This window comes from Macaca fascicularis, chromosome 19 (assembly GCF_037993035.2).
Source record: "Macaca fascicularis isolate 582-1 chromosome 19, T2T-MFA8v1.1".
In the NCBI taxonomy this organism is placed as follows: Eukaryota; Metazoa; Chordata; class Mammalia; order Primates; family Cercopithecidae; genus Macaca; species Macaca fascicularis.
Genome location: NC_088393.1, coordinates 8,617,719 through 8,640,086, shown reverse-complemented (window position 1 = coordinate 8,640,086; position 22,368 = coordinate 8,617,719). Strand labels below are relative to the sequence as shown.

General features: G+C 63.9%; 4 protein-coding genes across 13 annotated transcripts; 1 reads left to right on the top strand and 3 right to left on the bottom strand.

Annotated features, from left to right (window-relative positions):
* The first annotated feature begins 256 nt into the window (after positions 1-256).
* CTXN1 (cortexin 1) lies at positions 257-1,934 on the top strand. The gene is made up of 2 exons (XM_045379911.3): positions 257-458; positions 864-1,934. The coding sequence occupies exon 2, from the start codon at positions 884-886 to the stop codon at positions 1,130-1,132; it is 249 nt and encodes an 82-aa protein (XP_045235846.1). The 5' UTR covers positions 257-458; positions 864-883; the 3' UTR covers positions 1,133-1,934.
* A 1,256-nt stretch (positions 1,935-3,190) lies between these two features.
* SNAPC2 (small nuclear RNA activating complex polypeptide 2) lies at positions 3,191-6,080 on the bottom strand. 5 transcript variants are annotated; one of them, XM_005587809.5, is made up of 5 exons: positions 5,883-6,080; positions 4,878-4,997; positions 4,647-4,715; positions 4,073-4,382; positions 3,191-3,976 (listed from the first exon to the last, which is right to left on the bottom strand). In XM_005587809.5, exons 1-5 carry the CDS (start codon positions 6,063-6,065, stop codon positions 3,657-3,659), a joined length of 1,002 nt encoding a protein of 333 aa, XP_005587866.3. In that variant the 5' UTR covers positions 6,066-6,080; the 3' UTR covers positions 3,191-3,656. The 5 variants fall into 5 exon arrangements, with proteins under 5 accessions (XP_005587866.3, XP_073881739.1, XP_005587867.3 ...); XM_074025638.1 differs by having other exon boundaries at positions 4,941-4,997; XM_005587810.4 differs by lacking the exon at positions 5,883-6,080 and adding an exon at positions 5,309-5,413.
* Positions 6,081-7,310: 1,230 nt separating this feature from the next.
* TGFBR3L (transforming growth factor beta receptor 3 like) lies at positions 7,311-11,488 on the bottom strand. Its single transcript, XM_015440388.3, has 7 exons — positions 11,395-11,488; positions 9,797-9,933; positions 9,407-9,718; positions 8,753-8,879; positions 8,495-8,653; positions 8,230-8,302; positions 7,311-7,581 (listed from the first exon to the last, which is right to left on the bottom strand). The coding sequence occupies exons 1-6, from the start codon at positions 11,459-11,461 to the stop codon at positions 8,235-8,237; spliced, it is 870 nt and encodes a 289-aa protein (XP_015295874.3). The 5' UTR covers positions 11,462-11,488; the 3' UTR covers positions 7,311-7,581; positions 8,230-8,234.
* A 351-nt stretch (positions 11,489-11,839) lies between these two features.
* Positions 11,840-22,368, bottom strand: MAP2K7 (mitogen-activated protein kinase kinase 7). 6 transcript variants are annotated; one of them, XM_074025636.1, is made up of 12 exons: positions 22,177-22,368; positions 20,363-21,794; positions 16,322-16,463; positions 16,091-16,157; positions 15,848-15,961; positions 15,649-15,768; positions 15,394-15,501; positions 15,129-15,308; positions 14,957-15,037; positions 14,698-14,861; positions 14,093-14,138; positions 11,840-13,989 (listed from the first exon to the last, which is right to left on the bottom strand). In XM_074025636.1, exons 3-12 carry the CDS (start codon positions 16,366-16,368, stop codon positions 13,855-13,857), a joined length of 1,062 nt encoding a protein of 353 aa, XP_073881737.1. In that variant the 5' UTR covers positions 16,369-16,463; positions 20,363-21,794; positions 22,177-22,368; the 3' UTR covers positions 11,840-13,854. The 6 variants fall into 6 exon arrangements, with proteins under 6 accessions (XP_073881737.1, XP_073881738.1, XP_045235842.1 ...); XM_074025637.1 differs by having other exon boundaries at positions 14,698-14,840; XM_045379907.2 differs by having other exon boundaries at positions 20,363-20,410.

The window sequence follows — 22,368 nt, the reverse complement described above, 5'->3', positions numbered from 1 at the left end:
CACAAACGGAGTCTGGAGTGGGGTCTATCACAGAGGAGAATGCAGGCACAGGGCAGGCTGAGGGGGCCGAGGTGCCAGTGGAGGTGGGAGTGGCAGCTGCCCACGCCCTGGCGAGGTCTTGGGTGCTCGCGGGTCCCCGGGGCTGGAGCTCCGTCCTCCCGCAGGCCCGGGCGGGGTCGCGGGCTCGCGCGCCGCTCCCTGCGCAGCCTCCGCCCCCCGCAGCCCCGCCCCCCGCGGCGGCCCCGCCCCCGTCGCCATGGGAACAGCCGCGGCGGCCCGGCTCGCGCGCTGCTCGCCTGCCTCGGTCTCCGCCGCTCCAGGGGCGGGTGGGGTGGGCTGAGTCGGAGCCCGGGCCGCCGCCGCCGCTGCCGAGGAGAGGCCGAACGCGGAGCCGGCGCCGGGGTCCCGGAGAGAGCGCGGCCGCCGGGCGGTCGGTCCCCGTCCGGGTCGAAGCCAGGGTGAGGGGCGCGCCAGGGCGGGGGCGGTGGGGGAGGGGGTCCCGGGACGCCGAGAACAAAGGGAGCGGGGGGCAGGGGCCGCGGGGACCGTCCCCACGCCGCGCACCCGGGCCGCGGCCGGTCGTTCGCACCTGTTGTGTGCGGCCCGGGCCGGGCCGGCTCCCTTTCCCGGCTCTCCGCGCCCCCACCTGCGCGCACGGCCAGAGTTGGGTCCCCGCGTGCTGGTGGCGGCGATCCGGCGGGCCAGGCATGGGCGTAGCCCGGGGACCGAGGCGCGGGCGGGGGATGGGGTCGGGCACGGTAAGGGGGGCGGCGGCGGCGGCGGGAGGGGGCGAAGCGGAGGAGGCGCGGGAGGGAGGGCGCAGCCTCATCCCAGGCTCCCCGGGCGGGTCCCCTCCTCCGCAGGGCGCGCGGCGATGTGAGCCATGAGCGCGACGTGGACGCTGTCGCCGGAGCCCCTGCCGCCGTCGACGGGGCCCCCGGTGGGCGCGGGCCTGGATGCGGAGCAGCGCACAGTGTTCGCCTTCGTGCTCTGCCTGCTCGTGGTGCTGGTGCTGTTGATGGTGCGCTGCGTGCGCATCCTGCTCGACCCCTACAGCCGCATGCCCGCCTCGTCCTGGACCGACCACAAGGAGGCGCTCGAGCGCGGGCAGTTCGACTACGCGTTGGTGTGAGGGGCGCGGCGCCCCCCAGCCGGCCCTGCACTGGGTCTCCGAGGGTCGGCCCTGCGGGGGGCGCCGCGGGGCCAGGACTGCGTTCAGGATCCCGCCTCGGAGCTCCCTGCCCCGGGTAGAGGGGGAGGGAGTTGGGAGAAGCCCAGCCGTTCCCCCTCGAGACCCCTCCCATGTCCCCTCCTGGCCTGGCCGGAACCCCACCTCGTGCCTTTATCCGCCCTGTCCCTTCCTCTCTGCGCATCTCACCCGCCCGGCTGGCCCCCGCCCCCCGCCCCCCGCCTCTGAATCCCAGGAGGGAGGAGGACCCCCGCACCGCCCCCTCCCCAGCGTGTAAGTGGCTCTGCTATTGTGCTTTCCTGGAAGTGGGGACCCCCTTGTCCCTCCTCCCTCCCCTGTTGTCTGGCCGTCGTCAACCCCACCTTGACTGAGTGTTGAGCCCGTCCTTGGGCTCTGGCCCTGCGGGGCAGGCTCTCTCGGGCCCACGGGGCAGACGCTGCATACCAATTTGCCCTGCACCGCCTGTCCCGGAGACGGAGCCCGAAGGCCTGCCATGGCGGCTGTGTCGAGGATGCGTGGCTCCTGCCGTGGCGGGAGAGTGTGGGCAGGATCATTACTGCCCCCAACCCGGGCCCCTGGACAGGTCAGCGCGCCCTGCCCCGGTGCCCACCGCTGCCCCCCATCCGCCCTCCTGCCACTTCCCGCCGACTCCCCTGCCGTGCCTCCCGCAGCCCTCCCATGCCTTTCTACTCCCTGCCTCTGAGCCGAACATGATAATAAAAGCTATTATTGAGCGCTTACTGCATGCCAAGCAGCGTGCTGAGTTGGCACCTCCTGTTTATAGCCTATCTCCTCTTCGGGATGGTGAGAATCAGCCAGGCCCCGTTAGCATCCCAATTCTACAGGCCAGGAGACCGAGGGCCGGCAGCTCCAGTGACTTCCTTGCCCCATAGTCACATGGCTAGAGTCTGGTAGGGCTGGAAGTGGAAGCTAGGTCTGGCTTCTGCATGTTTTTAAAGCTTCCCAGGACTGCAAAGACACCAAGATCACAGGCCCTTTCACCGGCTTTGTGGGGCTGATGTGTAACCATCTCGATATCCCCAGCTCCCTCCCTCCCCTCCACACACAATTCTGTTGACCTGGGGAGGCGCTGGGGGTGGTGAGAGAGAGTCAGCCCTGCGGGGAGCTGGGAGGAACACCCTCCACCAGCCCTGTAGGGAGGCTCCGACGACTGTACCTGCAGCCTAAGCCTCCTCCCCCTGCCCACCACCGTTGGCAGCGTTTGTGAGTCTGGCGTGGTGGAACGGTGACCACGGACGGAGCGGGCTGGCTGCGCTCCAAGGCCCTCCCAGGAGATGTGCAACCCCCGGGGAGCCGTGTGCAGTATGTGTGGGGAGGAATGAGCGTTTCTATAAAAGGAAGGCTGGGTGAACGCAGACTCCGCGAACAGAATTTTACCCACTTGGATTACTAGCTGGGCGTAGGGCGCGGTGCCGGGGGAGGACATCTGCTTCCCTCCCTCAGACCCGACCCCCAGTCCACACCCACAGGGCAGGTGAGGCTGATGGAGGGAGCCCCAAGCGGGGACCCAGCACCCCCAGGGATTTGAGGTCAGCCCTGACTCCAGCGCCCCTCCCTCCCCGCCTTCTAGGAATCCTTGAGGTCCCAAGGATACCCCAGGGGACACATTCCACTCCCACCAGCCTCCTGCCACTTGGGACAGCCCACCCCTTTCTTCCTCTCTCCTCTAGCCCCCTAGCCTGGGGCTTGACTCCTTCCGCCGGGCCACCCCCACTCTGCTGCCTTCTCCCCTCCACCAGTGCCATGTGACTTTGCCCTACTCTGAAACCCATCCCTGACACCTGTCCCCAAGGTACCCTGCCGGCTCTCCCCTTCCCATCCACACTTGTCAGCTCTACAGTAACCCAGGGGCTCCTCACCCCAGGCCTCATCAGACCAGACAGCTGGCAGCTCTCCTCCCTGGCACACACCCCAGCCCTGTGACCCCAAGCTCTGACACTTCAGGGGCCCCACTTCTATCTTTAAGTCACAGGCGAAAGAGAAAGAGAATAATGAGGACTTTATTCATGGTCACAGAATACCCCCGGGAAGGGGAAGGAGCTGGCAGCAGGTAGTAGTATCCACCACTGGTCAGCTGAAGAAAGTGAAGATGAGGTACAGGAAGGGGAAACGTGTGAGAGCATTTACGGTGTGCAGTGCCAGCTGTGGCCCCCAGCAGACAACAAGGCACAGTGGGGCTTGGGGACTGGGGGAGGCCAGCCCTGTCCGCCTGTCCTGGAGGTCGGAAGGCTTGTGAGTGGAGTCCCGTAACCCCCACCGAACCCCCGTACAACGGGGGTTCCATTTCTGAAACCCCCAAAGTGTGGGGCGTCTCAGAGGCCCCACAGCTGAGCGTCATCTCAGGGACATTCCCACACGACGGAATCCTCGGAAAGAGCCAGTGCCAGCCGAGCAGAACCGAGGGCCAGGGCAGGGGGCCTGGTGTGCCTCCTGCCCGCCATGCCCCTCACCTGGCAGGGGTGGCTGCCCGACCCAGAAGCTCCAGGGGCACCAGGAATGGGTTCAGGGGACAGATCCCAGCTGCTTGCCAGGACGATTTCAAGTCGCTGGGCTCGGCCTTTTTGGTGGCTGGGGGGGTCTCCTCTGGTGCCGTGGAGCCAGCCCCATCCCCCTCGGCAGCAGGCCCCAGGCTCCCTCCAGCGGGGCTGGGCTGGGGGGCTGTCAGACGTAAGTACGTCTCCGTCATATGCTCAACCAAGGCTGTGCAGGGCAGGAGGGGTAGCTCCTCTGGAAGTGACATGAGCAGGTCGAGGACCACAGCCGACTCTAGTGACGGATGGAGGGGAGGGGTAAGGAGACACCCTTACCTGCCGCCAGGGACCCCGATCCCTCTGCCTCTGCGCCCCCCCCCATCCTTCTCACCAGCTGCTGAGAGCTCAGGGCTGCGGCCACTTCGGGAGAGAGAGGACAAGTACTTGTAGATCTTCTCAAAGTCCACAGCGAAGTCGTCTTCAGTGGAGGGACCAGCCGAGGACGCAGGTTTCTCAGGGGCAGGGTCAGAAGTCTCGGGGGTGGAGCTAGGTGCCTTGGGGGCGGAGCTAGGTATCTCAGGGGCAGAGTCGTCCTGCCCTCCAGGGGCTCTCAGGAGCAGCGGCTTTCCACGGGCCTGCGTGGGCTTGGGGGGCTTGGAGTGCAGGAGGGTGACCGGTTCCGTGGCCGCGATGGTGAGCACCTGGCAGGCAGAACGATCAGGGAGTAAGGGAAGCTAGAAAGTTCTCTCACCGTCTACACATTCCCCCATCCTCTCGGCCACCCTAAGATGCTGCTCAGACAGGAGATGGCCTCAGAGCCAGGGACACTGAGGCTCGAGGTGTCCAGTGACTGATGGAGGCCACAGAGCTGGCAACAGGAAGGGCCCAGGGCCCAGGTTCACATGATTTGGCCCAGTGACCCTGTCCTCTGGGACGCCCCGACCTGCCTTGGGGGATGGCCGTACCTGCGAGAAAGCCACTGCCAGGGCTTCCTCCAGTGGCCCTGTTATCTTCTCAGCCAGATCCGTCCAGACCTGAGTGAAGCCAGAGGTACAAGGTCAGCCCAGGGATCAGCCTGCAAGGGCCCCCCAAGCCCTGCCCCTCCTGGGGATCCCCTAATCAGGTTATCCTCCACAACTCCCACCTACGCACCAGGGACCTGCCCTGGACAGCCTCGCCCTGTTCATCTGCCTCACCTCTATGGGGGCTGGGGGCTGTGCCTCCCGGCGCCTTGGTCCCTGAAGGCCACCCGGATGCACCTTTTGAATGGCCTCCCGGGCTACGCGGCCCTTGAGCTGCTGGAGGAAGACCCGGATCTAGAAAGGAAAGAGGAGTAGGCCGAATGAGGCTTCTATGAGCTCAGGGCTGCAGCAGAGAAGCCAAAGCCCGCTCCCTTGCCTGCTCTGGGCCCCGCTACTGCGCCTTAGTCTCCTGCTAGCCCGGTGTTAGGAGTCCCAGTGACCGCCAAGGCCCCTACCCCATCCAGAGTCTGACCAGCTACCCAAGGAAGGTGTAAGGCCCAGACCAGTTCCGGCTCCTTCACGCAGCCCAGGGCCCAACCCTATGCTGGCTACTACCCCGTTCAACTCCCTTCTTCGTCCCCTCTTCCCCATTCCCTGACTCTCACTTCAAGCTCGTATCCTGTCCAACAGCATGCGTTGCTTTTCAAGACTGGCCTCGGCTGCATCTTACTCCCAGTTCATTCCGCCCGTTTCGCCCTCGCCCCACCCACGCATTACTCCGAAGCTCGCCCCGCCTTTAAAGCTTGCACTCATCCCACCCACGCCCCGCCCACGTCTTACTCCCAAAATGGCCCCGCCCTTAAGTCTTGCTCCTATCCCGCCCAAGCCCCGCCCCCAGACTCGCCCTGCCCCTCAAACCACTCACCCACTCTCCAACCCTCAGCGGCACGCACGCCCCGCCCCCAGAATCGCCCCGCCCCTTCGCTTCACTTATGCCCCGCCCACGTCTTGCTCCCAAGCTCGCCCCGCCCCTAGGCCTTGTTCTCTTCCCGCCCACGCCCCGCCCCTCACCCAGCCCAGGCTCACCCACTAACGCCCCGCCCCTCAGCCCCACGCCACAGCTCCGCTCGCTTACATTCCTGGCCCCGCCCCGCCGGCTCCTGCCGCAGCCCCGCCCACTCTACGCCCTACCCTAGCCCCGTCTCCAGCCTGGTTTTGGTCCGGAAAACCGCATCTCACCTCAGCCTCGCTCCGGCCCTGCAGCTCCCGGGCCAGCTCGGCGGCGTCCGGCTCCGGCTGGCCCTGCCGCGCCTGCAGGAGTCTCACTAGCTGCCGCTTCTCGCGAGCGCTCCAGGTCGTGGGACCGGTCACCTCGCCCAGATAGCGCGCCGGGGCCGCTCGCCGCCTGGGAGGTGGCTTCATGCCGGTCAGAAAGACGCAGGCGCTGTAAGGCAGGTCTCCGGCGGGCGGAGCTACGGGGGCCGCCGAGGCCAGAAAGCACCACGCGGAGGCGGACGCACGTGGGGGTGTGGCTCCGCCTTTGCAGGCCTGGGGACCCGCCCCAATGGAAGTGAAGGGGGGGGATCAGCACTGGAACTGGGGCGGGGCCAAGGAGACCCTCAGCCTGCACTTTATCTCATTTATGAAGTGGGGACGACACCTTGGATCTCGTGCCCTCCTTCTATTGCTGGACTAACTCATGAAGCTACTACTGTGTACTTTGCTTCTCGCAGAGGGGTGGGTTCTGGCTGAAAGGTGAAGTCCGAAGATCCAGTCGTGGTCAAGAAGCTGGGCTCTGGGGTCAGACAGGCCTGGGGACTTTGGGCAAGTGATTTAGCCTTGCCTAGCCTCAGTTTCCTCTTCTGTAGCCTGGGGCTGATAGTCCCACTCTTGCCTGTATAAGGCAAGAGAGATTTAAGGAGCTCTAGACTAGACTGACAATCTAAGGAGACTGGAGCAGGAGTAGACCGGAGCAGAGGCAGAAGATCGAGGCCGAGCAAGGGCAGGGTCCGGGCGTGGGTAGTGGAGAGCAGAGAAGGCCTGGCTTGAGGAAGATCGCAGGAGGCAGATGGGCAGTTGTCCGGGTAAGGAGAAGAGGGAGGGGGAGGGTTTATTTTAAACTTACTCTTGTGGGGTTGGGTGTCGCTTTTTTTTTTTTTTAGGCGGATTTTTGCTCTTGTTGCCCAGGCTGCAGTGCAATGGCGCGATCTCGGCTCAGTGCCACCTCCGCCTCCTGGGTTCAAGCGATTCTCCTGCCTCAGCCTCCCAAGCAGCTGGGATTATAAGCACGCGCCACTACGCCCTAGCTAATTCTTTTTTTGTATTTTTTTAGTAGGGACGGGGTTTCACCATGTCGGCCAGGCTGTTCTGGAACTCCTGACCTCAAGTGATCCACCCACCTCGGCCTCCCAATGTGATGAGATTACAGGCGGGAGCCACCGCGCTCGGCCAGGTGTCGCTTTCTGTTTGAGACAAAACGCCCTAGAGTCTCCCATGACCCGGGAGTGCACACGGGTATGCGGGGGTATGGGCCCCGCCCCCAGGCTCCACCCCTCTAAATCAGGATTTCTCAGGAATCCTCCCCAAGTCCTACTCCCAGCTTTCTCCCCAAGCCTCCCCACCCATCTCCCACCCCGCACCTTGCGCGCTCACTGACTGCACCAGAACTTAGCCGGTCAATCCAGAGGTTTATTTTGAGCACAGGTGGGTGGGAGGGACGGGGAGGAGAGAAGCACCGGGGTCGTGGCCCCATCAGGTCCGAGGTCCAGGGAGGCGGGTCCGGTCCTGTTGGTCCTGGTCCCGAAGCGGTAGCTGGGTGTATCTCCGGACCACGTTGGGGGCGCACCATCTCTGGGAGGGGTGGCTGAGGCTCAGCAAGAGAGGGGACGCTACGCGGGCCACCTCCCTTCCCAGCAGACCACTGACCTCTTCCATCGGTCTGTATGCCGGGGTGAGAGTGGGAGCCGGGTCTGAATGCTGAGTTCTCCTCGTGTAATGCCTCTCCCCACCTAATGCTCCTGGCTGGACCCACTGCCTGAGTTCGAATCCAAGCTCCACCCAGTATTGACTTTTGACAAGCTACTTAATTCAGAGAATGCCTCATTATTCTCGTCTCTAAAATGGGGATTATAATAGTGTCCGCCTGGAGGTTAAGGGGATTAAGTTAGTTCATAGGCGTAAAACATTGACAACAGCGGGGGGCAGTGGCTCACGCCTGTAATCTCAGCACTTTGGGAGGCCTAAGCGGTAGGATCACCTGAGGTCGGGTGTGCCGGACCAGCCTGACCAACATGGAGAAACCCCATCTCTATTAAAAATACAAAATTAGCCGGGTGTGGTGGCGCATGCCTGTAATCCCAGCTACTCAGGAGGCTGAGGCAGGAGAATCGCTTGAACCCGGGAGGCAGAGGTTGCGGTGAGCCGAGATCGCGCCATTGCACTCCAGCCTGGGCAACAGGAGCGAAACTCCCTCTCAAAAACAAACAAACAAACAAAAACCCCAAAAACCTCAGTGCCTGGCACGAACTAAGCGCTAGGAAGCGTCACTGTCATCTCCTCCCTCCCCCAACTCCATCTCCATACCTACCTTCCTCACTGGGGCCTTCTGGGCTGCGGACCGCTGGGCGAGGCTCTCGCGGGCGGGCCGGGAGCCGGGGGCGCTGGAAGTAGAGGCGAGCTGCAGAAGGGCTGCTGCGCACCACGCCAGGCTAAGGGCGGCCTCTGGGGGCTGCTGCGGGCATCGCGGAGGCAGGCCTAGCTAGGGCTGATCAGGCCCCACAGGCGGGATCGCGTCGCCCCGGGTCCCGACGCGCGGGATTAGACTGGGGGCCCGGCTTGGCGGAGGTGGGTACCTGAGTGCGCGCAGACGAGGCCCAGCCCGGCAGCCAGTGCGGCGCCCAGCACGAAGGCTGCCAACACCAGCGCCACCACTGGCGCGGGTTCCAGGGCCGCAGGGGCCGGCGCGGGAGGCTCAGGGCGCACGGCGCGGCCGGGGACACTCTTGGGCGGCCCTGTGGGAAGAGCCACGCTGACTGGTTCCAGGTCCCAGGTGTCCTTCCCACCCCCTTTGCCGCCCCACGGCTCCCTGCGGAGGAGGACTGCGTGCTCACGAGGGGGCGGCCGCGGCACGGTGACCACGATAGGCTGCGTCAGCGTGTGCAGGTGGGGGCCGTCGGCAGCCAGACCCTCGGCGCTGCCACTGCCAGTGCCGGCGCACGCCTCGTCCTGAGGCAGACACTGGGGGAGAGGAAGGTGGGGAAGAGACAGGGACATTAGGGCACCGGGATCGTGGCTCTGGTCCCCAGGGCCCCCAAGTGAGACCTGAGTCCCGCTCTCCACCACAGCCAAGATGGGACCCCTGGAAATCCGGCCCCTTAGGGATCCCTGAGCCCAGCCCCTACTCATACAAGTGGCTAGCCGCCCAGCCCCTAAGGATCCCAAATCCCAGCCCCACAAGATTGCATGGGCCGGGTCTCCCAGCACCTAGCGTGTGAGGCCCAGCACCAAGTTCCCAGAAATGTGTCCCCTGAGTGGTCTTCTACATCCAACCCCCAGCCCTGAAGGATTCTAGAGCTGTCCATGGGGGAACCCAGTGTCCACACTGTCCCCGGAGAAACTGTCGGCAGAGATGGCCCCTCCTCCCCACCTCTCCCCACCTCCAGATCCTCAGACCCCAAGAGTATCCCCTTTCCACTGCCAGAGTCGCTCGTGCCCAGTCCCCGAAGGACCCCGGCGCCCGGATTCCAAGCTCTGCGCCCGCGCACCCGCGATGGCGGCGGCGGCGTCAGAGGCGCAGGCGCCCGGCGGACTCCCCGGAGGCGGCGGCAGCGGCTCAGCTGGCAGTGCAGGAACTGCACCGAGGCGTTGAAGACCGGGCGCAGGCGGAAGCTGAAACGCGCGGGGCGGGTGGCACCCGGGCTCGGCGGCGGCGGTGGCGGGAAGGCGACAGAGGTGTCGGCGGGGCAGCCCTCGCGCAGCAGAGCCAGGGCGGGCCCCGGGGCCGGGCGTGAGGACGGCGTCACTGAGCAGCGGTGCAGGGCCAGGCCCCAGCGCGGGGAGGGACGGGCCAAGGCCGCCTGGGGGACGGAGGCGCCATCACGGATTGCCCGTCCCCACCGGCCCCCATCCGCCCCTGGTGTCCGCGGGGCCCCCACCTGCACGAACACGCGGCTGTCGGCCGGGACCTCGAGCGGCCCCGCGCGGCGCGGAAAGACGTCCTCTGTGTCAGACAGCTTCAGACTGAAGAGGGGTCTGCGCAGCCAGGGGCCGGGCGCCGCGGGGAACGGGGGTGCTGGCGGGAGGTGGGGGGGAGGGCGGCCCAGAGAGAAAACGCGCGCTGCCCTTTAGGCCTCTGGGAAAAGTGACCGTACCACCTCGCCCCCGCCGCCGCCTTTGGAAAAGGGATGCAGTTGCGGCGGCGGATTCACCCATGACGGGCTCCCCGCCACGTTCCCCCTGACGGTGATGTGCCCCCGGCGACCCCTGGGACCCGCACAGCCCAGCAGCTGAGCCGGTTGCAGAGCCATGAGCCCCTAGAGAAGCCTCCGAAGCTGGCGAAGGCCTCCCTGGGGCGGAAGAGACGCGGTGAGGAGCACCCGATGGTGGGGTCCGGCTGGGTGAAGTCAGAGCTCCCCCACCTTCCCCAGGGCTGCTCCTGGGGACGCAGCAGGACCGACGGTTCCCCTTTCTAAGGGGACATAGGTGCTGTCACCAACGAGGAAGGGAAGTGAAGAGGATACTTTCCCTAGAGGCTCTCCTGGGCACAGCCAAAGCCCAGCCAGGCCACCAAGATCTGAGACGCTTCCACCTGTCCAGGCTAAGGCAGCCATGGGGTCCCCTCCCCTCTCCGTGCCCCTACACACACACTGATGTCTGCCTTCAGGAGGTGCTGAGCGGGGTCCCGGTAAAACGGATAATCTCCAAATACGAAAGATGCCTGCACATCCATTTTCCTTGTTTTCTGAGACAAGGTCTCCCTCTATCGCCCAGGCTGGAGTACAGTAGTGCGAATACAGCTCACTGCAGCCTCCACCTCCTGGGCTCCAGTCATCCTCCTGCTTCAGCCTCTCCAGTAGCTGTCACCACAGACACTCGCCAACATGGCCATAAGGGTTCTATGTTGCCCAGGCTGGTCTGGAACTCCCGGCCTCAAGCGATCCTCTACCCTCAACCTCCCTAAGTGCTGGGATTACAGGCATGAGCCCCCTCATCCGTCCCCACATACCCACTTCTGAAGAGTGCCTGGGTAGACTGGCCCTCTCCGTGGCTGCAGGGAGCTTTGCCGAAGTGGGGCTGTGAGCCACCCTTGGGATGGAGGACAAAGACCCCATCCCACTCCCCTGCCCCGTCCCCACCCCGAGAGGAGGACCAGAGGTCTAGATGAAAAAGAGTGACACCGGCCAGGCACGGTGGCTCACACCTGTAATCCCAGCACTTTGGGAGGTCGAGGCGGGTGGATCGCCCGAGGTCAGGAGTTCAAGACCAGCCTGCCCAACATAGGCAAACCCTGTCTCTACTAAAAAACACAACAATTAGCCAGGCGTGGTGTTACACGCCTGTAGTCCCAGCTACTCAGGAGACTAAGGCAGGAGAATCGCTTGAACAGAGGAGGTGGAGGTTGCAGTGAGCCGAGATTGCACCACTGCACTCCAGCCTGGGTGGCAGAGCAAGACTCCATCTCAAAAAAAAAAGTAAAGAGGGTGACATAGTGATAGAAGCATGACAGACCAGTCACCTCCCTGCTCATACATACCAGGTGGCCCACTGGGCAAGGTGGCGATCCCTGGGACCAGGGCCAGCAGTAGCACGGTGCCCAGCATGCTGGACCAGCTGAAGTCGGAGTGTTCGGGGCCAGAGCAGACACCAGCTGGGCTGCACCCAGGTCCCGCACGTGGGCAGGTGGCCCTGTCCTTGGCCAGGAGGGAGGCAGGGAGCGGGGGTGGCAGACTGATGGGCTGACACCAGAGCCAATGTCCAAGGCCTGGAGGGATTAAGGGATCCTCTGCTGCCCAACCTGTGGCCAATAGGGGTAGGGGGTCCCTCACACCAGCTGCTTGATATCCATTGGCAAGTCACTACAAACACCTCCCGTTCAGCTCCCAAACCTGCCTCAGTCTCCCCTCAATGCAGAGGCCTCCCCTGACACCCACCCCCTTGCCCCCTCGCCCTGCCAGGCCCATGACACACCACAGACTCGGTGGAAGAAAAGGGAGGGATTTATTCTCAAGCGTCTAAGGGTTTACAAATGTGGGCATTTTGTTTTAAAAAGGGGCAGGGCGCCACTGGCGGCCTGAGGAGGGGTCCACTGGCTGGTGGGCTGGCCCGAGCCACCCTCAGGCCCCTGCCCACCCGGTCCGCCCTCTGCCTGGTCCAGAGGGATGGCTGGTGACGAGGGGGGAGGTCTTGGGAGAGGCTGGGAGGCAGGATCGACTCCCCCAGGGTTCCCCACTTAACACTGAAGGGGGTGGGGGTGGGCGGACACACACTCATAAAACAGAAAATAAAGTTAAATAAAAATAAAACCAGGCAGCCCGGCCTCAGGCCTGTGCTGGTCCTGGGACCAGCCATGCAACCTTCCGGGAATCCGCAGAGGCCCCCATGGCTGGACACGGGAGGAGAAAAGGGCCAGGCCTGTTGGCACCCCCACCCAGCAGACCCCTGGCCCCTGACAAACGGACCAAGGGGCAAGAGAAGGTGGCGTTCCCCGCTGGGGACAGAGAGAAGATGACGTCTATGACTTTTTAAACATGCGGCGTTTTGTGAATATCATAACAAGAGTCAACAGGCTAGGTGAGAGGAGAGGGATACTACCTACGCTGCCCCCGCCACAGCCAGCCGGCTTCTGCGCCTTTGGTGTTGGTTTTTCTTTGTGGTTTCACGGGATTTTGTTTTTTTTTTTTCTTGTTTTTTGTTTTATTTTTTCTTGTCCACTTGATTTGCATGCAACACCCACAAAAAGGAAACACACCCCCTCCTGCTCTGGCCACCCCAGCGGGCTCTGGGGGGCACCTGGCCTGGGCCCCCGGTGCACACACTCGGGCCTTCCCAGTCCTGCACCTCAACGTGGGCTGGGCCAGGTGGGTGAGTGGAGGAACGGCCAAGGGCACGATGGGGGTGACCGCCTCACACCCCCACCCTCAGCCCGGCCCCCACCCCTGCTGGGGCTTGTCATACGTCCTCAAACCCCCATATCCACTCCCTCTGCCCTCGATCCCTGACTCCCTCCGGACCCCTCCCTTGGCCCCGCTCTGTCACCGACTCCCTCCGGTCACCTGCTCTGCGCCATGCCCCGTGCCCACCTTCCCTGAAGGCCATCCTGTGCAGTGAGGGCCCCGCAGACCCTTCCGCACCCCCTGAGGTCTTCAACTCACCCCCAAGCTGTGGCTCCCAGAGACCCCAGAGCAGCGGCCCCAGCCCAGCCCCCCAGTGCCCGAGGGCAGTTGGGGCCACACAACAAGCAGCTAAACGTGACTTTGGTAAAAGTTTCTGAAGGTACCGACAAACCCCATGAGAACAAGCTCTCCTCCCACCACCCCAAACACCCCACCAAGTACAATAAAATACAATAAACTCCAAAAAGGACCCCCTGAGATCAAAGAGAGAGAGAGAGAGAGAGCGCGCGCAGCCCCATCTGGCAGCAGTGGCAATGCCCACACCGCCTTGCTGGGGGCCGCTGACTCATTGCGCCACGGGAGACCTATGCAGACCCAGGGGACCTGTCAGGAGGTGGCTGGGCACAGGCTCAGGCCAGGAGACAGAGGCAGGGAGGGTGACAGGAGAGCCAGACAAGGACAGAGAGGTAGAGCGGAGGACAGAGGGTGACGGAGGAGAAACAGGTGCGTGGGAGTGGCGAAGGGCACAGCACGCTGGGAGCGTGGTGGCTGCGGGACTCGGGGGCTCTCTCCTGGCCCCTGGGGGCCGCCCCGGCCCAGAGGCTGCGGCTGAATGAACAGCGACTCTGTTCGCCGCCTGCTGTCTTCCGTTCACAGTGTCTGTCGGGGGACGCACACGGCCGGCTTACCCCGGGGTGGGAAGGGCGGGGGCCTGGTAGGCCCGGGGCGGGGGGGTGGGTGGGCACCCCCCACTCTGTCCTCAGCCCTCGGTGGCCGTCCAGGTCCCAGGTCTCCCCTGACAGGCAGCTGGGTGGCCAAGTGGGGAGGGGGGCCTGTGGCCATGCCCCTGGCCCCCTGTGGGGCTGGCCGCCGCCAAGCAGCTACCTGAAGAAGGGCAGGTGGGGCTGGCTCAGGACGCCGCTAGTCCGCGGTGACTCAGTCTTCGCCATGACATCCTTGAACCAGGACGCCACGTCCACCTCCAGCGTCTCGTAGCGCTTGATGAAGCTGTGTTCCTGTGGGCCCGAGGGGGTGGGGCTTAGGAGGAGAGGGTCTTCCCTCCGGGCCTCGCGCCGCTGCAGGGACAGGACCGGGACTGGGAGGGCCCCAGGTACTCACAAGTAGCTTATTATACTTTGGTCTCTTCCTGTGATCTTTAGTAAGGCTAGAGGAAGAGAACGGAAGACAGATGTGAGAGCAGGGCAGGAGGGGATGCTGGTCCCACCCCCGTGGTCAGGCCCTCCCCAAGGAGCCAGCGGTCCCCAAGATGTGTGTGGCGGAAGGAGCTGTGGATGTCCTCAGGACCCCGGCTGACGGCTGGGAGCAACTGTGAGTCCTGGAGCCTCCTGGCTAGGTGGCAAGGGCCTGACTTCGGGGGTCAGAGCTGGCTGAGGTCCCCCAGAAACTTGGGTGGGGCTTCCGAGAGAATCGGACATGGCCCTCCTGCACTTGTAGCTGTGTCCGTTGCAGAAGCGTGCTCACAATCTCCCACAGCCACCCTGCCAATGCTACAGGGCTGGCTGTCCCCTCGGGCAGGTCCAAACCCAGGTCGTGGCTCCCCAGGTACCAGCTCCAGCTCCTGTCTGCAGCCACCAGCCACGAGCCCGCCCACAGCCGCATCCACCCATCCCAGGGTGGGGCCTCCATTCCGCTCCCGCCTTGCCTCCCCAGCTGCCCAGAGCAGCGGGCTGCCCCTGACCTCCCAAGCGGAGGGAGGGTCTCACCAGTCTTTGACGAAGGACTGGAAGTCCCCCGAGAAGTCCATGTGTCCGGGCAGAAGCGGGGGCTCTTCCTGTAGGACTTTGGTGAGGACCTCAAAGTCCGTCTTGCAGTTCTTGTAGGGAAACTGTCCTGTTGCCAGCTCCACCTGGGAGGGAGATGGGCAGGGCTGGACCGGCCAGGACAGGTTTGTGCTCTCCTCCCTCCAAGTCCCCCAGAAGCCCTCACTCCTGGCTAGAGAAAAGGGGCAGGGCCCCAACTCACCAACGAGATGCCCAGGCTCCATACATCGGCCCGGATGTCATAGTCTGGCTTGGTGGGGTCTGGGGGGTCAATGCGCTCGGGCTACAGGAGGAGGAGGAGGAGAAGATGTATCTCCAAGTCTGGGCCGGGCTCCCAGGCCCCACCCCTCCCCCGCTGGAGGGCCCCCACTCACCGCCATGTAGGCTGCGCAGCCGGCGCTCCGCGTTTTGGCTTTGGAGTCCACCAGGCGGCCGCTGATGCCGAAGTCGCAGAGCTTGATCTGGCCCCGCTCGTCCAGCAGGATGTTGGAGGGCTTGACATCGCGGTGGATGACACCGTGCTTCTCCTTCAGGTAGTACAGCGCCTTCACAATCTGCAGGTAGGCAGAGGAGGGTGCATGTGACCGGGGGCACAGGCCCAAGGCCACCTGCCCGGTGCACGCCCCCCTGGCCACTCACCGCCACTGTCATCTTGCCCAGGATGCGCTCGGGGATGGGGCCCTGCATCCGCTTCTTGAGCTTCTCGGCACAGGTGCCCATGAGCTCCATGGCGATGAAGACGTCCGTCTGCAGTAAGAGGGGGTTCCCGGGGGAGCTGTGTCTTCTGGCCCAGCCCCCAGAGGCTCTGCTCCCTGGGAAGGGGCAGGGGGTGAGGGAGGAGGAGACCCTGCAGGGTGCGGGGGCGGGGGGCACCTGGCACGGCTGGGGACTCACGTTGGTGATAAACGTCCCAAAGCACTGCACAATGTAAGGGCAGTCATGGCTCTTGAGCACCACATCCAGGTCCATGAGGATACGCTTGTTCTCCTCCTTGTTCCCCGAGCGCCGCATTTGCTGCACAGGCAGGGACAGGAGGGAGCCTTAGCACCGGCCCGGGGTGTGGGGCGCAGCTGGGGTAGCCGCCAAGGCTCACCTTAACGGCAATGACGTGGCCGGTCTTCCGGAAGCGCATCTTCCACACCTGGCCGCAGGTGCCGCTGCCCATCTCACCCAAGTTCTCCAGGTCATTGATTTCTGCCTGGTAGCGCTGGGAGGAGAGGGAGGGTTGGAGGGTCCCCGGGGCCTCTGTCACCGCCCCCCGCCCCCCACTGGCACCCCCAGGATGGGTCCAGCCTGGCTGGGCCTCCTCCCTCTCCCGCCACAGTGAAGGTGGTACCTGGCCCCCGATGGTCAGGTAGCCCGTCTGCTTCATGATCTCCTGCAGCTTCTGGTCAATCTCAATGCTGGGGACAAGGAGCAGGTGCCGGTGGAGGTGGGTCCTGACCTTAGGTTGGCCACCCCAGCCCCCCATACCGGGGTTCTCACCGGTTTAACCGCCCTCCCCGAGGCTGGCACGGTGGCCCCTCAATGCTGCTTCCCACCCAACCCTGCCGGGCCCCTGGCTCACCTCTCCATGCTTCGAGGCGTGAACAGGGTTGACGGGAGCCCCAGCATGTGGCGGGGCCGGGCGGGGGGCGTGGGGTGCTGCGGGGAGCTCTCCGAGGATGGCGAGCGGCTGCCCCCATCGTTGGCCAGCGGGAGCTGCAGGGCTGGGGGGGTGAGAACCAGTGGCAGGGGAGGGGTCAGCACCCAGCTGGTCTCAGCTCCACATCTGGCACTCCAGGGAGAGGTCGGGACCCTCACCTTCCCCTCCTGGGCTTCCCTAGCTAGGCCGGCACAGCCCCTGCCCTGCTGGGCTGGAGGAGCTGGGGTCTCCCTCCCACCCCAGACTGTCCTCAGGGTCCCTTGTCTCATCCCCTGACGTGGAAAGAAATGGAAGAGGCTGGCAGGGGAGAGGGAGCCCCAAGTCTACGCTGACGGAGAAATGAGACGGGGACCTGAGGTGTCCCTCGGCCAGGCAGCCTCCATGACAGGTGTGGGCGCTTCCTCCCACTTCTGCCCAGGAAGCAGGCCCAGGACCACAGCGCCCACAGGCTGGATAGGCGGGGGTGGAGTGCCTGCCAGGGCTGGCCCGGGCTGTGGCCCTGCTGGTAGCACTAAACTTGGCTCCCAGACGAGAGCGAGCGGGGCCACCCTGGGGAGGCAGTGGGCACGAGACCCAGGTTTCAGGCTGCCTTGCCCCATGTTCTGTTCCGGGTTCGGGAGGGCCCCCTCGGGCCAGTGGGCTGACACGGGGGCCTCCCGGCCTGGCCTGCAGAGCTGGGGCCCGTGGGGGCAGGACAGGACCTCAGGGGGCCTGCATCATCTGGGAGGAGAGTTGGGGGGCACAGCTCCTGCAGGGGCTGGCGGGACCAGGTGGGGCCAATGCTGGGCCAGGCAGGGGTTGGCTCATCCAGCAGCCTGCATGCGGGCAGCTCGGGCATGCTACAGCGGGCGGGCAGGCGGCGGGCAGGCGGCGGGCACCCTGGGGCAGGCAGGCAGCATTAGGGGTGGGAGGGCAGGAGACAGACAGACAGACAGGAACCAAGACTTGGGCCCAGGTGCCCAGAGGAGGCACTGCACAGACAGGCCAGAGAGGGGCCTGGGACAGGAGGGCAGCTTCCTGGAGGAGCTAGGGTCTCCCTGGCTGGGCTGGCGATGGGGTGCAGGAACAGAGGCCGGGATGCCAACGTGGCCTCCAGAGGAGCCAATCCTGACACCTCCCATCCCAGAGGCCCTGACAACAGCTGCACACACCTCCCAAGGTGCCCCTCCCACAGGGGCTGGGGCCTGCCGCTCTCCCAAAGCCCTCAACGGACAACCCCCTCTCTTCCTCCTGCCCCGTCCACCTTTTCTTCCCACAGTTCTGCAGGCTCCTGGTGACTGGTGCCCAGGGACTAACACGAACAGACAGACCCGCTCCACGCTGGCAGCTAAACCCCGTCCCTCCCCTGGGTGCCTGGGACCCTGATCTCAGCCAGTAGGAGAGGCAGGAGGACGCTGACCTCAGTCTCAATCAGGAGGCCCAGCACTGCCCCTACCTGGTCCCACCAGCCCCTGCAGGAGCTGTGTCCCCTTGCTCCCCTCCTGGAGGACCAGGCAGGAGCTGGGGAAGGGCTCCGGGGACCTGGGGACACAGTCAGGCCCAGCTTTCCTAACTGGCCTAGAGGCCTCACCTCCCGTGCCCCTCCCGCTGTCCTGGCCACTGCAGCCTCCGCAGCACCATGTCACCTCCCACTGGTGCTTTTTTTTCCTTTTTTTTCCGAGATAGGTTCTCACTCTGTCGCCCAGGCTGGAGTGCAATGGCGTGATCTCAACTCACTGCAACCTCCACCTCCCAGGTTCAAGTGATTCTCCTGCCTCAGCCTCCTGAGTAGCTGGGATTATAGGCACACGCCACCATGCCCAACTAATCTTTGTCTTTTTAGTAGAGACGGGATCTCGCTGCGTTGGCCAGGTTCCCCCCTCTGCTTCTTCAGGTCCTTGTGCCTCTGCTCTGTCCATGGCCTGAGCCACAGCCCCGATCCTCTTCTGGCTCCCGAGGGCCTGTGCTCCCCTCACACCCAGCCCCCAACCCCTGTGCACCTGGTGTCTCTTGAGATACTGCGTGGTTCCCGCCCTCAGAGAGTATCTGAGTCCCACTCCCGCCCTGCACTCAGGGGGTGAGGACCACAGCCCTCGAGGAGTCCTGTGGGCCCCCTCCCCGGCACAGCCCACCAGGCCTTCTGAGGGCAGCCCCAGAGCCTGGGGAGGAGGCTGCTGGCCTACAGACTGGAGCACGGGGGAACGGAAGGGAGGGCTCAGGTAGGCACTGGGGGAAGGAGGTACACAAAGGCCCTGAGAACAGAGGCCACAGAGGTGGCGATGGCCACATGGCAGCTCAGGAGGGTGGAGTGACAGCAAGAGGGTGAGGATGAGAGAGAAAGAATGGATGAGAGAGAGCGAGAGGCTGGAGGGCACGTGTCTGCTGACAGGAGCCACAGGTGTGCAGGCTGCCATGTCAACATGCACACACACGCCGTGCAAGTGCACACAAGCACAACACACACGCGGGGCGTGCCGCTGTGGACCCAACACCCATGCAGCTGGGACAGAGTCCCCATTGCCCATCGGACACACACACACTCACAGTCACTCACAGGGCCAGGCACCTCATCTACTCCCTCTCCCAACACGGGCATGGGGCACAGCCTGCATGCCCACCACAGGCTGGCACTACGCTCAGAGCTCGGGCAGGGCTGTCTTCTCTCCCCCCACCTCCTTCAAGACGCTTTTTACATTTTTTTGGTTTTGTTTTGAGACGGAGTCTTGCTCTGTTGCCCAGGCTGGAGTGCAGTGGCACGACCTGAGTTCACTGCAACTTCCACCTAATCTCTTTTATGTTTTTTTTTTTTTAGATGGAGTTTCACTCTTGCTGCCCAGGCTGGAGTGCAATGGAGTGATCTCGGCTCACTGCAACCTCCGCCTCCCGGGTTCAAGCTATTCTCCTGCCTCGGTCTCCCGAGTAGCTGGGATTACAGGCATGCGCCACCATGCCCGCCTGATTTGTATTTTCAGTGGAGACGGGGTTTCTCTATGTTGGGGTCTCGAACTCCCGACCACAGGTGATGCACCCGCCTTGGCCTCCCAAAGTGCTGGGATTACAGGTGTGAGCCACCGCGCCTGGCTTAATGTCTCGCATTCTTAATAGCGACAGGGTTTCACCATGTTGGTCAGGCTGGTCTCGAACTCCTGACCTCAAGAGATCCACCCTCCTTGGCTTCCCAAAATACTGAAATTACAGGCATCAGCCACTGCGCCTGGCCCGTTTTTTAAATTTTTGAGACAGGATCTTACTCTGTCACCCAGGCTGGGGTGCAGTGGTGTGATCATGGCTCACTGTAGCCTCGACCTCCTGGGCTCAGATGATCCTCCTGTCTCAGCCTCCCTGAGTGTTGGGATTACAGGTATGAGCCACTGTGCCAGGCCTCCCCAGCGGCTTTGTTCAATGCTCACCTTCTCCAGAGGTTCCCCCAGGCTGGCCCCCTGCAGGGCCACTCACCCGGCTAGAATGTTCTCTCTGGTGGGAATGTGCTCCCTGTCCAATGGGCCCCCCTACTACAGCCCCCGCTACAGAGGAGAGGGGCTCCGTCTGTTCTATTCACTGCTGTGTCCCTGGCGCCCAGGGATGCTATGGCACCCGGGAAGGGGGAGTGCTGTGTGTTCATCTAGTTATTGAGAGGGATCCATAGGCACAGGCCACCCACCAGGCCCGACTTTCTCTTTCAGTTACACACACACAGGCGTGCACGCCCTTGAAGGCCATAGACTCCCATTCAGTGGGGAGCCCACCTCCTCCTCCAGGGAGTCCAAAATGGAGGCGAGAGGAAGGGAGGGGGAGGAGGAGGGAGGACAAAAGAGGCCGGGCTGGGCTGACCGCTGCTTGAGTGGAGTGAGAGAGAAAGTGAGAGGGGAAGGGACATGGGGACACACACAGAGCATGGGGGCCGGGGGACGCCATTCTGCGGCCGGGGCAGCGGTTAGGTCAATGGTGCAGATGTCCAAGCAGCGATGATAAAAAGGCTGGTACCTGCTCGTTGGGACGGGGCAGGAGCAGGGCTTAGAGTGATCACAATAACTGGATGGGGAGAAGGAAGAAAAAAAACAACACCACGATAAATCACAACAGAAACGACCGATTCGTCCAAAAGAAAAGAAATCAAATCATAAACGAGGAGGAGGGGGGGAGGCACCGAACTGCAGAGATGGCCAGGAACCAACAGAGATGGGGAGGGCGGGGAGGATGGGATGGAGCTGACACAGACACAGACGCCTGGAGGGGACTCCTCGGGGGCCTGCCTGCCACCGGCCTCCTAGCTCTGCATGGGAACGGCCACCCATGAAGGCACCCCGCCACCCCTGAAGGCACCGGGGACCCTGGACCCAACCCTGTCTCATCCACTCAGGGGCCAGGGAGGGCAGCCCCAGGGGCTAGCAGGGACCCGTGTCTTAGCTGGGCTTCTTGTCCCAGGCAGTGTCCTGTGCCACAATCTCCACCTCCATGATTTCTCTGGACCCCCAAGAAATTCCCCAAGGAGGAACCCATGCTGACTCAGGTCAGGAGAGAGAGTGACAGGAGAGTGTCAGGTTGTGAAGGTCAGGCTGGGTGACCAGGGAATGGGGTGGGGTGCCCACATACAGGGGGTACCTTTCTCGTCTGTCCTAATGACTCCATAGAGAGCTAAATAAACTACAAAGGTCACATCAGAGGACACATGAGAGCATTTTACTGGATCAAGAAAGACACAAAAAGGATCACGGGTCAGGGGTGGTGTTCGCAGGGTTTGAAAATCTGATTCCCTCCAGCCCAGAGGATTTACAGACCAGGCTCTTGGGGAAAAAGCCAAGAGACTAGATATGGTCAGTGTTCCCAAGCCAAGAGTGTGCACAGTGAGAGGTACTGATCTAGGATGACAAGGTTTCAGGGAAGTAGGTACGGAGATGGTGGGATTGATCAGAAAGCAGGAGGATGTGTGCTGGGGGGTCGGGGGCAGGCCTAGAGTCACACTGGCCTCAGGTGTCCCCAGATCAGGTGGGTGTGGGTGTGAACGGAAGGGGAGCCATCACTTGAAAACAGGTGACAAAGTCACCGGGCTGGCTGGGGGTCGATGTGCATTTCTGGAGAGATCAGACACCACACGCTCACCAAGATGGTGACAGTGAAACTGGTCACAGGGGTTTGAGGGGGCCTGATGTATGTGGGAGGGGGGTCTGCTGAGCCCAATGCCAAAGTCACTGTCACGGGGCGCAGAGGAGAAGGGAGCCCCCCCCATCCCCTCACCCCAGACACGGTCACAGGGAGAGCGAGAGGGAGAATCCTCGGGTCAGAAGAGTTGGGGAGGGGCTCTCTGTGGTAAAGTAACCTCAGGTGTCCCCGGGCCAGGCGTGCGCGTGTGCGTAGATCGTCCGCTGCACGGGGCTGACAAGCCCCCAGGTCGGGGGAGGGGGGCGCCAGACAGTCCCTGAGATGACGAGAGTGGTAACATCAGGTCAAAGGGGACATGTCTGTGTTTTCGGGGCGACCTGGATGTGGTCACGGTCGCGTGGAGTCGGGGAAGCCCGACCCAGAGGATCACGGCGATGGGGGCGGGTCATCAGCTGGGGGCCTCTCCTGGGTCCAGGGACTGGGCTCCCAGGCCCCGAGGGTGCAAACCCCCCAGAGCTCGCCGGCCCCACGCCCCCCGGGTCACCGTGACCCTCGCCCCGCGAGCCCATAGCGGGGGGGCTGAGAGGAGCGCGAAGCGCCCCGGAAGCGGGGGCGGGGCCTTGTGGCGGGGGCGGGGCCTCCCGCGGCGCGCGCCCCGCCCCGCCCGCCCGCCCCCTCCCCCACGCCGCCGTGCTTACTGGGCCTGGGCCGCTGGGGGCTGATATCCAGGTTGAGGTCGATCCTCCGCCGGGCCTCCCGGTTCTCCTGCTTCAGCTTTGCTTCCAGGCGGGACAGCTTCTGCTCCAGGGAGGACGCCGCCATCTTCCCCGCCGCCACCGCCGCCGCGCACCGCCCGGCCGCCCGTCAGTCCGGCAGACAAACACCGCACT